The following is a 15,268-nucleotide window of genomic DNA, read 5'->3' on the forward strand; positions in this document are numbered from 1 at the left end:
CAACATGGTGAAACCCCGTCTCTACTAAAAATACAAAACATGAGCTGGGCATGGTGGCGCGTGCCTGTAATCCCAGCTACTCAGGAAGTTGAGGCAGGAGAATTGCCTGAACCCAGGAGGCGGAGGTTGCAGTGAGCCGAGATCGCGCCATTGCACTCCAGCCTAGGTAACAAGAGTGAAACTCCGTCTCAAAAAAAAAAAAAAAAATTAGCCAGGTGTGGTGGGTGGCCCCCACCTGTAGTCCAGGCTACTTGGGAGGCTGCAATGGAAGGATCGCTTGAGCCCAGGAGGTTGAGGGTGCAGTGAGCCAAGTTGGAGCCACTGCACCCCGGCCTGGGCGACAGAGTGAGACCCTGACTCAAAAACTAAAAGAATAAGTCCAGGCAAGATGGCTCACGCCTGTAATCCCAGCTCTTTGGGAGGCCTGGACAGGTGGATCACAAGGTCGAGAGATTGAGACCATCCTGACCAACATGGTGAAACCCCATCTCTACTAAAAATACAAAACTTTGCTAGGTGCGGTGGCACGTGCCTGTAATTCCAGCTACTGGGGAGGCTGAGGCAGGCAGATCATCTGAGGTTCAAGACCAGCCTGACCAATATGGTGAAACTCTATCTCTACTAAAAATACAAAAAATTAGCTGGGCATGGTGGCACGTGCCTGTAATCCCAGCTACTCAGGAGGCAGAGGCAGGAGAATTGCTTGAACCTGGAGGTGGTGGTTGTAGTGAGCCAAGATCACGCCACTGCACTCCAGCCTTGCAACAGAGTGAGACTCAGTCTCAAAAATCAATCAATAAATAAAGTGTCTGCCTTCATGGAATTTATAGCCTAGTAGGTAAGACAATAAAATATATAAACATAAAACAGGTTGCCATGAAAAAAAATGCATACACACCTATAGCCAACATATGTACATATGTAAACACTCAAGTGAATAGCCACATATTTTTTTAAAGGAGATTCACTCTTTCACTCTTGTTTCCCAGGCTGGAGTGCAGTGGTGCTATCTCGGCTCACTGCAACCTCCGTCTCCCGGGTTCAAGCAATTCCCCTGCCTCAGCCTCCTGAGTAGCTGGATTACAGGCCCCCGCCACCACACCCAGCTAATTTTTCATATTTTTAGTAGAGAGAGGGTTTCACCATATTGGTCAGGCTGGTCTTGAACCTCGGATGATCTGCCCATCTCATTCTCCCCAAGGGCTGGAATTGCAGGCATGAGGGTCCAGAGAACCACAGTGCCTGGCCAAGCTTATGCTCTCTCTCTTTTTTTTTTTTTTAAGACAGAATCTAGCTCTTGTTGCCCAGGCTGGGCAGTGGTGCAATCTCAGCTCACTGCAACCTCTGCCTCCCGGTTTAAGCCATTCTCCTGCCTTAGCCTCCCAAGTAGCTGGGATTACAGGCATGAGCCACTATGCCTGGCTAATTTTTGTATTTTTAGTAGAGAAGGGGTTTCACCATGTTGGCCAGGCTGGTCTTGAACTCCTGACCTCAGGTGATCCACCCGCCTCAGCCTCCCAAAGTGCTGGAATTTTAGGAGTGAACCATTGCTCCCGGCCTCAAGCTTATGCTCTTAAGCGAGACCTCAGAATATGTACTCTGTCTGCCCTTGCCCCAGCATACATGTTTGATATCCTCCGATGTATGCACCCATAATCACTCCTGGGGGCATTTGCATCTTGTCTTTGGGCCAGTGTGATTCGTGGGTAGCAGCCACATGAATGAGGCCACTTGCATCTACATGCGATATAGTGGCAAACATGGATGCAAGGGCTGGGTCGCCTGAGTTCAAATCCCAGCTCTGCCACTTTGCAGCTGAGAGACCATTGACAGTCTGTGCCTCAGTTTCCTCACTTCTAAAATGGGGCAGCTGGGCACGGTGGCTCACGCCTGTAATCCCAGCACTTTGGGAGGCCAAGGCAGGCAGATCAACTGAAGCCAGGCGTTTGAGACTGGTCTAGCCAACATGGTGAAACCCCATCTACTAAAAACACAAAAATTAGCTGGGCTTGGTGGCATGTGCCAGTAGTCCCAGATACTCAGGAGGCTTAGGCATGAAAATCACTTGAGCCTGGGAGGTGGAGGTTGCAGTGAGCTGAGATCACACCGCTGCACTCAGCCTGGGCAGCAGAGTGAGACTCTGACTCAAAACAAACAAACAAACAAATAAATAATAAAATAATAATAAATTGGGGTGGCTGATAGTGTCTGCCTCACAGGCAGGATGTGAGGCTTACATGACTTCCTGGATGCAGGGCACTTAGGATGCAGCCTGGCGCGTTGTAAAAGCTCAGTCAGCATTAGCCTGCAGCAGGTTCATACACCCATCTGCCTGCCCACAGGGATGCACGTTCTTCCCTGCACACTGGCATCCAGGCTCTCACGCTCAAAGCTGTGAGTGTCTCTAAAACCGAGGACGGAGGGCTGGGAGAAGCGGCCCTGCCAACTGGGGCAGGGCCCTCACTCCCAGTCACCGCCTTGTAAGTAACAACCCTTTGCCCACTTTGACTGCAGTGTGCTCCGTCTGGGTCAAGGGTTCTCCTGGTTGGTTAGGATGCAGTCCCAGGGATTTATGTCAGAGTTGTAGAGAAGCAAGTGCCTAGAACTAGAAGGCCATCCCTTCAACCCCCAAGGTCAGGAGCACTTAAGAAGCTTATCTCATTAAATCAGTAATCTGGGGAGAGGTGGAGGAGTGAGCATCAGGGTGGTAATTATTCCAACCTTGGGAGTGCCCTAGTGAAACCCTTCTAAAAATACCACCCACCCACCCCCGCCACTCTCGGCTGCTTTATTTTGTTTCTCAGCACGTATTCCCACCAGACACAGCAACAAGTTTTTTTCATCTGTTTACCGCGCATCCTCCCTCTCATACCCCTGCTCTATGACATGCATCCTGAGGGCTGAGATTTTCGTCTATTTCATCCCCAGTTGTGTTGCCAGCATTCAGAACACCCAGAAGGTGCTCAAGAAATATTTGTAGGATGAGGGGATGATTCCTGGAGGGAGAGAAAGACCCCATGCCTGCTGGGTCCTCCCCAAGCCCACAAGCGCAGCTGGAAGGGATAGGTAGGGGAGACAGTGCTGGGGAAGCCATCTGCACCCTGCCGCCTCCTAGCGCCACCCTGCACCTCTTACCCTGGTAGCGCTTCTTGGGGTCATGGGCCAGCTGCACTGCAAGTTCCAGACCAATTCCTGATGAGCAGCCGGAGATCAGTACGGTCCGGGGTGCAGCAGCCATGTTGATCCCCTCCCTGGACGTGTGACCTCTGCCGGGCAGCACCTGACTCTCACCATTCATCCGCAGCTCATCTGCTCCCTCCTAACCCCCTCCCACAGATCCCCTGCAGGGAGAAGCCCCCACCCTCCCCTGGAGACCGTCAATTCTGGACTGACCCTGAAGAGTCAGAGAGAATCTCAAATCTCTGCACCTTGTTTTCTTCATCTGCCCAAAATTTCTTCTCCACACCTTTTATACGCATCACTGGTTTTTGTTTGTTTGTTTGTTTTTAAGAGACAGGGTCTTGCTCTGTCACTCAAGCTGCAGTGGCACCATTACAGCCCACTGCAGCCTCAAGCAATCCTCCCACCTCAGCCTCCAGAGTAGCTGGAGCTACCAGTGCACACTACCATGCCCAGCTAGTTTTTTAAATTTTGTTTTAGACATGGGATCTTGCTAAGTTGCCAAGACTGGTCTCGAATTCTTGGCCTCAAGCTATCCTCTTGCCTTGGCCATTTGTAAACTGTTTTCTTATTTTTTAATTTAATTTAATTTTTTGAGACGGAGTATCTGTTGCTCAGGCTGCAGTGCAGTGGCACAGCCTCAACTCACTGCCATCTCTGCCTCCCGGGCTCAGGCGATTCTCCTGCCTTAGTCTCCTGAGCAGCTGGGACTACAGGTGCGCCCCACCATGCCCAGCTAATTTTTTCTATTTTTAGTAGAGACAGGGTTTCACCGTATTGGTCAGGCTGGTCTTGAACTCCTGACCTCATGATCCACCCACCTTGGCCTCCCAAAGTGCTGGGATTACAGGCATGAGCCACTGCACCCGGCCTGTTTTCTTAATTTTTATTTTTATTATGAGTGTAGTATATTATTATTTTTTTTTATTATTTTTTTTTTTTGAGACAGACTCTTGCTCTTGTCACCCAGGCTGGAGTGCAGTGGTGCAATCTCGGCTCACTGCAACCTCTGCCTCCCAGGGTCAAGTGATTCTCCTGTCTCAGCCTCCTGCGTAGCTGGGACTTGCCACCACACTCAGCTAATTTTTGTATTTTTAGTAAAGAGAAGGTTTTACCAATGTGGCCAAGCTGGCCTTGAACTCCGCCATGCTGGTCTTGAACTCCTGACCTCAAGTGGTTCAGCTGCCTCAGCCTCCCAAAGTGCTGAGATTAGAGGGGTGAGCCTCTGCGCCCAGCCAAGTGTAAATTATTTAGTACTGGGAGAGTTTTTGTGAAAGCTGGGGGGAATTAGTGTCTGTATTCTCGGTGAAGAATCTCTGATTGAAGGGAGAGAATGGGAGAATGTGACAGAGAATGTGGATCCAGAAGTGTGGTTTCATGGAGGGAAGGGGTGTAGAACGGTCAGATGAAGCAGTTAGACTATAGGAAGAACTTCCAGCAAGGCAGGGCAGGGCAGGGCAGGAATTTTGTGAGAGCCTTTTAATTGGAGAAGTCTCAGCCTCGGATGCCCCTGGAGAGGGAGGAGGAGGAGCAGCTTACAGAGAGTCCCTCTCCTCCTCCCACCCTGGGGGGGCCCCCCAACTCCCCATCAGGCCTAATGGGGCCCCACCCCCTCCTCTTCAGGGACACAGAGACTCTTTGTCTGGGGAGTCAGAGGCTGGGAGGGAGGCTCTGCCTGCGTCTCACTCTTCCCCTGGGGCAGGGGTGGGGGGAGCAGGGTTCAGGGAGCAGTTCAGGGCTCAGGATACGCCTTTTGGCTCCTCCCTTCCCTGGGGAAGCACCCTCTCAACCTTCGTGTCTGTGCTTGTCCAGTTGCACAAAATCTCTATTTGACCTCCTGGGGGCCTCTTCATGCTGCAGGTGGGGGTCCCAGCACAGTGAGGGGGGCCTCTGCCTAACCCCAAGAATGGCAAGAATCCACCCCTTCCTTCCAGGTAGCTGTGCCCTGCTTTGCAACAGGGCCAGATTCTCACACCCCAGACCCCCTCGACTCCTTTTTTTTTTTTTTTTTTTGAGACAGGGTCTTGCTCTGTCGCCCAGGCTGGAGTGCAGTGGCAAATCTCGGCTCACTACAACCTCCACTTCCTGGGTTCAAGTGATCCTCCCGCTTCATCCTCCCAAGTAGCTAGAACCACAGGCGCCAGCCACCATGCCTGGCTAATTTTTGTATTTTTAGTAGAGATGGAGTTTTGTCATGTTGGCCAGACTGGTCTCTAACTCCTGGACTTAAGCGACCTGGCCGCCTCGACCTCTCAAAGTGCTGGGATTATAGGCATGAGCCACTGCTCCCAGCTCAGACTCCTCTATTTGGTGGGGATTTGGGATTGGGGCCGGGCATCCATTTGGAGGCCTGGCTTGGGGTCGGGGGGAGATGAGGGTTAGAGATGGAGATGAGATCCTTTATTTGAGAAATCAAGAATTTGGGGAAAAGCGAAAACTGTGTTCTCGTATCTGTGCTGAGAATTTGGGGCCAGGATACGTGACTTGGGAATTTGAGTGGAGAGATGAAAATTTGAGATAAGCCTGGGGATCCCATTTGAGATCTGGATGAGATTTGAGGTGGGATGAGGACCCCGTAGGGACCGGAAGGAAGGCTTTGGGGCTGAGGCTGGTACCTCCTATTTTGCAGCTAAGGGACTGAGGATAAAGCAGGTAGGTGAGTGAGAGTTCAGGGTGAGGTTGGGACCCCACTTGGAGATCTGAGTGAAGCAGAAAGGACTTGGGGCCAGGTGGGGTGGTTCATGCCTGTAATTCCAGCCTTTTGGAAGGGCAAGGCTGAAGGATCGCTTAAGGCCAGAAGTTCAAGACCGGCCAGGGCTGCATAGCAAGACCCCAGTCTCTACAAAATGCTTTTCGTTTTTTTTTTTTTTTTTCTCCCTGGACACAGAGTTTAGCTCTTGTTGCCCAGGCTGGAGTACAATGGCATGATCTAGGCTCACTGCAACCTTCACCTCCCAGGTTCAAGTGATTCTCCTGCTTCAGCCTCCCGAGTAGCTGGGATTACAGGCACGTGCCACCACACCCGGCTTGTTTTGTACTTTTTAGTAGACACAGGGGTTTCTTCTTGTTGATCAGGCTGGTCTCGAACTCCCGACCTTAGGTGATCCACCCGCCTCGGCCTCCCAAAGTGTTAGGATTACAGGCGTGAGCCACTGTGCCCGGCCAAAATGTATTTTTTTAATTAGCTGGGTGTGGTAGTGTGTGCCTGTGGTCCCTGCTTCTCAGGAGGTTGAGGCAGGAGGATGGCTTGAACCCAGGAGTTGGAGGCTGCAGTGAGCTATGATTGCACCACTGCACTCCAGCCTGGGTGACAGAGCAAGACTCTGCCTCCAAAATAAAATGTAAAAATAAAAGAAAATTTAAAAGATTTGGTATAAAACTGCACCTCCCCCTGCTTCTAGGGCCTGCATGGAAGCTGAAGGTTTGAATGAGGCTAAGGTCTCCTTTGAGGGTATCTCCTAGGCGGAAAAGGTCTGGAGTAAGACTGGAACCCTCGAACTCTAGGGCTGGGTGGGAGTGACCCTTCTCCTCTATGGGGTGGGGCAGGAACAACCCAGCTCCTGGCGCTGGGCTCCACCCCAGCCGGCCAATCAGCGCTCAGCACAGTTTCCCAACTTCCCCGGTCCAGCTGTCAGCGGCCCCCCTCCAACGAGCCCCGCCTGGCCGGGCTCTGGAGCGCAGGGCGAGGCCGGGGCGGGGTCTCTGGCAGCAGTTTCCCAAGGACCCCGAGAGGAGCGGCCGCCGCGAGTGACTGCACCGATCCCGAGGAGCCGCCGCGCCTCGCTGCCGCCCCGTCCGGTCCCCCGCCTTGCCCGTGGGTTCCGCAGGGATGGGGAACTGCCGGGGCCTGGGCCAGCCGCGGGCCGGTCTCTGCCTGCTCCTGGCCGCGCTGCAGCTTCTGTCCGGGACGCAGGCCGGTGAGCCGGGAGGGAAGAGAGAGGGGACCCAGGGTACACCACTCAGAGAGGCCCTAAAAGATCGAGGGGAGGAGGGGCGTAGAGGGGGAGGGTGTGCGTGCTGTGTGCGGCCCTGGTGTGATGTGGGCGCCTGAGTGTCCGACTTTGGGCGATTTGTGGGTGTGACAGCTCGGGGGTGGGGGTGGGAATGTGTGACTGCGTTTTCTGGCGGGCGCGCGGGAATGCATGCAGTGTGCAGGTGCGTGCGTGTGTGCATGTGCGTGTAGCCATGTGTGTGCATTTGGAGTGAAGTTGCGTGTGTGCTTGCATGGCGGCTTGATGACGATAGTGTGACTATGAGTGGCAGGGCAGTGCTGAGTGCGTGTATTGCGACAGGTGAGTCGCACGTGTGTGCTTGTCTATGTGCTGATTTTCGAGGGTAACCGTGTGTGTGGTTGTGGATGTGATTGTGTGTCTCTGAGTGCCCCTCTGAGGGGTGTAATTGTGATTTTGGGGTGCAAATAATTGCCCATGAGGGTGAAGTTGAGTGGGGACAAGTATAGGGTGCTCTTCGGTAACCCACAGTTTCCTTTGCGTCTCTTTAAATGGCTTCGCCCCATTCTCCCTTTTCCTCCTCTGCCCCAAATTGGCACGCGCCCATCTTCTCCCTCCCTCTTGTCCCCTCCCCCACCCCGCGTTCCCCAGAGCCGCTGTCAGCACCATGGACAGGGCCTCGGGGAGGGCTGCGGTGAGGGGCGAGGCGGGGCGCAGGGCGGGGCGCAGGGCGGGGCGGGAGTGGAAGTTGCTCCCCCCAACCCCAGCTGCTGGAGCCTTGGGTGTTTTTCCCGAGGAGTTTCTCAGGGGCCTCTCAGGGGTCCCGGGGGCCGCCGGATGGGTGAGTCAGCGCTGACGCACGCCCAGCTGCGAGTATCTGGCTGGGCGCCCTGTCCCGCCCCGCAGGATTCGGAGTGGGGGGCGCTCGGAGAGTCAGGGGATGGCGTGACCTCTCAAGTGGTGAAGATGGGCTTCCCTTATCTGAGAGGCTCCAGGCTAGGCCCTCCTGGAAATCCCTTTCTAAGGTGAGCTCAGTCTCCCAACACACGCGCACACACACACACACACACACACCCCACAGCACACTTCTCACTTTGGAGTCCAGGGAGGGGCCTGTACATGTGGTTAGTTCCTGATTGGCCTATGCCCCATTCCCATGCTCACACATCCACAGGGTCGTGCAATCTCACGCTGAATATAAGTCCCCTGGGACACTAAGAATGTGAAACACCATGTCCAGGCAACCCCCTTCAGCCACCCGCCACACGGACCCAGCTTTTATGACCCTCCCACGAGCTCAAATTCTCACACATGCTGCCCCTGGCATCCGAACAAATACGGTCAGCATTCACAACCCATCACCCACTTGCCCACTGGGTCATACTCTCACAGAGCAGCATTCCCTCATCAGCAGTCCGAGGTGTTACAGACTCACCTGCAGGCTCGCTGCAGGCATAGCATGGCCACATGTCAAGCAACTGCACCTAATCCCTCCATTAGAAGCCAAACATTTGCACACACTGACACCTAGAGAAATGACAGGACCAGCCATTCTCTGCCTGGCCCATTCAGACTCACCCACATTCACACAATCTCATGCACATACACATATTTGCACACACACTCATGCTATTTGCACATACACCAATGCTCTCCCACCTGCATACCTGGGGGGGGTTCCCAGTCATGCCCTGACCCAGTCCCTGCCTCTGTCCCTCCGCATCCCATACCCTACACAGCATCTTCCTGAGGGCCCTGACCAGCACAGGGGAGAGTGGCAGGAGGCAGACTGGGCCCCCGACAGACCCCCCCACACACACCCTGTCCCTGTAGGCAGGACTCAATGCCGCTTGTGTGCCTTTTTGTCATGAAGCCAGCTATGAAAAGAAAGGGCAGTCAGTTTCTGAAAGGTCATTCCAGAAGGGGCACAAGTTTCAAGCAGGAGATCTTTGAGTTGGATGCCGGGAAGGACTTTCTTAATGTAATGAGTGGTAGTTGAGGGAAGACCCTCTTTCCCCTGCAGAGGGGCTGGGGTCTGGGGTCAGGGGAGGGCCTCCAGGCTAGGTGAAGTCGTTGATCTCAATCCTCCCCCGGGCCCCAGCCTGAGATGGCGCAGCTGGGATGATTGTTCCGTGGGGGAGTGACTCTTGTGGTCAGCAGAGCCTGGGAGCCCAGATCTCAGCCCCAGGGGGCTGCAACCCAGATTTCTCTTAATGACAGCCCAGCCACAAAACAGGCAATTAGAGATGGGGGTTGGGTGATGGGTTGGGGAAGGAAGGTGGAGAGAGAGAGACTGAGAAAAGAGAGAGAATGAAAGACAGATTTGGACACAGATAGAGGCCTGGAAAGACAGGCGCAGAAAGTGGGACAGCGAGAGGGCGGGCAGGGATGGAAAGAGGAGATTGGAGGCAAGAGAAAACAGAGGCTGAAACAGGCCTCCGAGGAGTCTGGAAAATGAGGGTTCTGACCTAGGAAGAACAGGAATGGGGTCCTTCATCCAAGCCCCTGCCTCCCCAACGTCTTGTACCACTGCCCCCACCCCAGCTCCCCGTGGTGAGATCAGCAGAGCCACCCTCAGGGGTGAGGTCATGGCAGATTCGGCAGAATCCAGCTTCTACAGAACCTAGCTTCTGCCAAGAGGCTGGGGCAGGGGGTCAGTGGGACAGTTTGCTGAGGGTGGGGGGAGGGGGGTCAGGCAGGGGCTTGGGGCCCAGGGGAAGCCCCCACCCGCCCCTGCCCCAGCCATGTGGTTCCACTTAGCACTGGCTGGGCTGCCTGCCGGGGTGGGGCTGGTAGCATGGCCTAGATTAGGAACTGTTGGACCAGACCAGTCCTCTCATTAGCTGGGATGAAACAGGGAGAGGGTCAGAGAGGGGAGGCCTGAAGATTATCAGAGACAGCTTGTCAGAAGGAGGTCAGAGAGATGAAATGGAGAGATTACAGGTCAGATGGAGGAGATCTGAATAGGTAGTAAGAGAAGGTCAGGGGTTAGTCAGAGGGAGGAGATCAGAGGGGAGCCTAAGAGTGAGGAGGTCGGAAGCAAATGTCAGAGGGAGGATGTCAGAGGGGAAAATCAGAGGGGAAGAGGTCGGAGGGGAAAGTCAGAGGGAGGAGATTAGGGTCAGGCAGAAAAAGGAGATCAGAGGGAATAGGCTGGGGTCAGGCAGAAGATCAGAGGGTCAGAGGGGGTAACCAGAAAAAGAAGTTAGTGGGCATGGTCAGAGGAAGAGTGGTCAGAGAAAAGAGCTCCAAAGTGGCTGTAGTCAAAAGGAAGAGGTTGTGGGTGATGGTGGTCAAAGGAGGAGAGAGGGAGGAGGTGGGGGAAGAAAACACGCTAGAAGCGCCTCCTCTCCATGCGTGTTTCCCCTGGCAAGGGGGCTCCAGGCCTGGGATGTAGCCCTAGGGAGCCTGTGCGGGGGAGTGGGGAGAGGGGGACAGTTCCACTCTGGGGCTTAGGCCAGGAAGCTTTGATTCATCCCAGAACTAGGTCAACTTTTTTTCTCACCAAAAACCGAGGGGAAAAAAAACCCAGAGTCAACAGGCTGATGAGGTCGGAACATCTGTGGGGTGGTGAGGAGGTGGGGGGTGTTGAGGGCCTGGGCCTGCTCCTTCTTCCTGAGCCACAAACACATGGTGGGAGGAGGGAGGGAGAGTCTGAGCCCCCCAAAAAACCGCTGAGCTGCTGAGCCTCTATCCTGGAGTCCTGGGCTTGTTCTAGCTGTTCCCCACTCTGCCCCCTAACCTTCTCTCTGCTGCAGATCCGGTGGATGTGCTGAAGGCCATGGGTGTGCGGGGAGGCCAGGCTGGGGTCCCTGAGGGGCCTGGCTTCTGTCCTCAGAGGACCCCAGAGGGTGACCGGGCATTCAGAGTGGGCCAGGCCAGCACGCTTGGCATCCCCACGTGGGAACTCTTTCCAGGTAAGTCGGAGCAGAGGGCCTGGGGGTCACCCTGGAGGGAGACACTGCTGAGCCATCTGAGCTGCCCCATTCCGTCTGCCCACCCAGATGGCCACTTTCCTGAGAACTTCTCCCTGCTGATCACCTTGCGGGGCCAGCCAGCCAATCAGTCTGTCCTGCTGTCCATTTATGATGAAACGGGTGCCCGGCAGTTGGGCCTGGCACTGGGGCCAGCCCTGGATCTCCTAGGTGGCCCCTTCCGCCCCCTCCCCCAGCAGGTCAACCTCACAGACGGCAGGTGAGCATGGGGAGAGTGGGCGGGGGTCCGTGGATGAGGGGTGGGGAGAGGGGACCCTCACTGAGGCCATCCCCTTGCAGGTGGCACCGTGTGGCGGTCAGCATAGATGGTGGGATGGTGACCCTGGTCGCTGACTGTGAAGCTCAGCCCCCTGTCTTGGGCCATGGCCCCCGATTCATCAGCATAGCTGGACTCACTATGCTGGGGACCCAGGACCTTGGGGAGAAGACTTTTGAGGTAGGAGTTCAGTGATGGGGAAACCTGAGGCAGAGGGTGGAATGTTTTGCCTACAGCCTGAATTTGGAGAGGATATTGGAGAAGGAAGTGTCAAGTTTCTATCCCCAGGAAGCTGAGGGAATTGAGTGCACACTTGTTATATATATATTATATAAAACATATATATATACATATGTTTTTTTGAGATGGAGTCTCACTCTGTCGCCCAGGCTGGAGTGTAGCAGCTTGATCTCAGCTCACTGCAACCTCCATTTTACGGGTTCAAGTGATTGTCAGCCTCCTGAGCAGCTGGGTTTACAGGCATGCGCCACCACGCCTGGCTAATTTTTGAATTTTTAGTAGAGATGAGGTTTTGTCATGTTGGCCAGGCTGGTCTCAAACTCCTGACCTCAGGTGATCCACCCGCATCGAACTCCCAAAGTGCTGGGATTACAGGCATGAGCCACTGAGCCCGGCCAAGACCATAAATTGTGACGACACCTACTTGGCTTTTGTGTAAAGATCTGGTGGTGTCCTGCGTCTGAGTCTGTGACCTGAGATGGTCCTGGTTGCTGTGATAGTGTGTGATTGTGTGTGAGCAGTTATGACTTTGGGAGCTGGTAAGCAGCAGTGTTGTGTGGCTGTGTGATGTGTGTTCTGGGTGTGGGGACCGTTGTTAGCTCTGTGTGACCGTGATGTGTGTTACCTCTGGGAGGCCAGGGACTTGATCCATCTCATGCTCCTCCTTATCCCCAGTACATAGAAGGGCACCTGGCTCAACTTGTTCCTGAGAATGAAGGAACCAATGCACCTCCAGCGGGGCAGACGTGTGCGCTGTGGCTTGTGGTTGGGATCGGGTGTGCCCCCGATAGGATCTTTTCTTCTCTTAGTACAGTGGGTAGAGGGATTACTAGGGCTGTGATGGGGTCACCTCCTCCTTATACTTAGCATGCTCTGAGTTGGGGAGCATCACACCTTGGTGCCAGTAGGTGGGCAGGAGTGCTGGGGAATGGGGGCAGAGTAAGCCTCTGCCTGCCTTCCTTGACTTCTACACCCCCGACCCACAGGGAGACATTCAGGAGCTGCTGATAAGTCCAGATCCTCAGGCTGCCTTCCAGGCTTGTGAGCGGTACCTCCCCGGCTGTGACAGCCTGGTGCCGGCAGCCACAGAGGTGAGTGAGGGGCTGCGTCACTCCTAACCTCAGGACACAGGCTGGGTCCTCCCTGGCTCCAGATCCCTGGAAAGAGTGAATTCTCATCCCCCAGACATGGCACTAAGTGGCCCATTACCTCAGACAGATCCCAGGCACGAATGACTTCGACCTCAAGTCATATTCCTGAGCCAATCTTGACCCCAAGTTACATGAATAACCTTGACTGCAGGTCACAGGGCTGAGTGAGGACCCATGGGCCATGAGTAAGCCTCACCCCAGGTGACCTGAATGATGGGTTCTCTGCTGGCGGAATGCTCTAGACCTGACTGGGACCCTCCTCCCAGGCTCCCCAGGGTGAACCAGAAACCCCTCGTCCTCGGCGGAAGGGGAAGGGAAAAGGGAGGAAGAAAGGGCGAGGCCGCAAGGGGAAGGGCAGGAAAAAGAAGAACAAGGAAATTTTGACCTCAAGTCCACTGCCTGACTCCATGGAGAACCAGGTAAGAGCCCCGAGACCGCTCACTTCTGGTTTTGACCACCTGACTTCTGGTCATGGCTGCCTGACTTCCAGTCTTGACTGTCTGACTTCTGGTCTTGGTGCTTGACTTCTAGCCTCTGATCCCCACTAATTCTGGTCCCCTCAATCTATGATCTTTTTCTCGGTCTGTGATCCATGAGCTCTGACTTCCTCAGCTGACTGATGACTGTCAGGGTGACTGATGACAGGGTGGGGGTGGGTCCTATCTCATGAGCTCTCCCATCTCTGAGGACGGTTGTTCATTGGGAGTCATTAGTTGGGGGCACTATTTGGCTTCCCTTATAGAGATGGCTGGGTAAGGGGGAATAATTTAGGGAGATATTAATTGAGGTCGGTGTTTGGGGTGCGCATAGCTGGGGATCACTGTGGAAGGTCATTGATGGAAACCATTACTGGTGTTATTGACGTCTCTAGTTTAGGATCAGCGACTGGGGTGTTGTTGGTGGGTGGTTGCTGCCTGGAAGTCATCGTGGGGTCTCTCATCGGGTCCACAAGTTGGAAGAGTGATTTTCAGGGGGTCGAGGATGGAGTCATTAGTTTGGGGGTCTCTGAGGGGTTATTAGTTAGGAAGTCACTGATAGGTGGAATTACTGTTTGGGGGTCATTGGTTAGGACGCTTTTGTTGGGCTCATGTATGGGTGTTCATTGCTGAAGCATCACTAGTTAGAGGAACAATTGATTAGGGGTCACTGATGGGGGTTATTACTTGGAGAGCCACTAGTTAGTGCTAATAGTCAAGATAGTGTCACTGGTTGAGATCACTGGTTGGGAAAATCACTGAATGGAGAAGACATGGGTTGAGGTTATTGATGAGAGTGGGAGGGATTGTTTATGGGTCATTGGTTCTAGAATCATTGGGTTCTGTTGATGTAGGTCATTCTTGCTGGGTCACTGGGTTGGGGGGTCCTGGGTGGGGGTCATTGCTTGGGGTCTGTGGCTGGGGGGGTGTCACTGGCTGCACTGCATCTCAGTTCCAGATCTTGGCCCAGAATACAGACACCAGGAGCAGTGGGCCCTTCTTCAGCCCCTTCCTCAGCCTCGTCCCCTCATCTGGGACCCTGCCACCCTCTTCCCACATCCCCCCGCCTCCGCCTTGACCCAGTTCCTCTGCAGCTGTCCAGGCCAGAAGGAGTCACCATTCCCTCTCTGACTGTGGCCTGGCGGGCTGGCCGCTGAATTCTGCCTTGGGAGAGGACATGTGGGACAGGCTTCCGGGAGCCTGGCCCTGAGTGTCGGACCTTGACCTTGACCACTGGGCTCTGGGGCCAGCCAGTCTCTGTGCCTCCTCCATCCACGATGGCTCCCTCTGCTGGCAGCCCTGGTCCAGCCAGCATACTTCTGTCTCCGCTGGTGCTCTTTGGGGAGCCTTCTCTGGCCCTGTCCCCAGACTGGGAGCTCCTGGGGATGATGTCTTGATTGCCCTGACCCCAGGCCCAAGGATGCCTCCATCCCTGTTCCAGACCTCCACTGACATCCCCAAGACAGAGACTCCAGCTCCAAATGTGCCTCCGACCCCCATGCCTTTGGTCATCACCTCCACTGTGACTACTGGCCTCAATGCCACCATCCTAGAGGTTGGTTGGGGCTGGAAGTGGGGAGACCCCAAGGGTTTGGGGTGGCAGACAATAAGGAGGTTAGGGAAAACTTTGGTCTGTCCTAATGTTCTCAGGGGAGCTTGGACCCTGAGAGTGGAACCGAGCTGGGGACCCCAGAGACCGAGGCAACCAGGGAGGATGAAGAAGGAGGTGATTCCGCCATGGGCCCTGACTTCCGCGCAGCAGAACAGCCATCTCAGACTCAGTTCCAGATCTTTCCTGTGAGTCTAGGTGGCTGGGGTTAGGTTTTAAAACCTGGGATTCCTTTTTTAAAATTTTTGAAAAAATTTATTTATTTAGGCGGGGTGCAGTGACTCTAGCCTGTAATCCCAGCATTTTGGGAGGCTGAGGCAGGTGGATCAGTAGAGGTAAGGAGATTGAGACCAGCCTGACCAACATGGTGAAACCCATGTCTACTAAAAATACAAAAAATTGCTGGGCATG

At 54.4% G+C, this 15,268-nt stretch overlaps 2 protein-coding genes across 2 annotated transcripts in view; one reads left to right on the forward strand and one right to left on the reverse strand.

Moving 5' to 3' along the window:
- The window catches only part of RDH8 (retinol dehydrogenase 8), a 14,487-nt gene extending 11,177 nt beyond the window's left edge, over positions 1 to 3,310 (reverse strand). Inside the window, exon 1 of the mRNA XM_032252481.1 lies at positions 3,078 to 3,310. Coding sequence (XP_032108372.1) covers positions 3,078 to 3,298 — 221 coding nt within the window. The 5' untranslated portion in view covers positions 3,299 to 3,310. The remainder of the gene's footprint in view (positions 1 to 3,077) is intronic.
- A 3,540-nt stretch (positions 3,311 to 6,850) lies between these two features.
- Positions 6,851 to 15,268, forward strand: part of COL5A3 (collagen type V alpha 3 chain) — a 49,205-nt gene continuing 40,787 nt past the window's right edge. Inside the window, exons 1-8 of the mRNA XM_032251857.1 lie at positions 6,851 to 7,097; positions 10,889 to 11,047; positions 11,135 to 11,324; positions 11,405 to 11,561; positions 12,608 to 12,712; positions 13,039 to 13,191; positions 14,690 to 14,803; positions 14,899 to 15,045. Coding sequence (XP_032107748.1) covers positions 7,010 to 7,097; positions 10,889 to 11,047; positions 11,135 to 11,324; positions 11,405 to 11,561; positions 12,608 to 12,712; positions 13,039 to 13,191; positions 14,690 to 14,803; positions 14,899 to 15,045 — 1,113 coding nt within the window. The 5' untranslated portion in view covers positions 6,851 to 7,009. The remainder of the gene's footprint in view (positions 7,098 to 10,888; positions 11,048 to 11,134; positions 11,325 to 11,404; positions 11,562 to 12,607; positions 12,713 to 13,038; positions 13,192 to 14,689; positions 14,804 to 14,898; positions 15,046 to 15,268) is intronic.

This window comes from Sapajus apella, unplaced genomic scaffold (assembly GCF_009761245.1).
Source record: "Sapajus apella isolate SASKATOON/1434 unplaced genomic scaffold, GSC_monkey_1.0 scaffold77, whole genome shotgun sequence".
In the NCBI taxonomy this organism is placed as follows: Eukaryota; Metazoa; Chordata; class Mammalia; order Primates; family Cebidae; genus Sapajus; species Sapajus apella.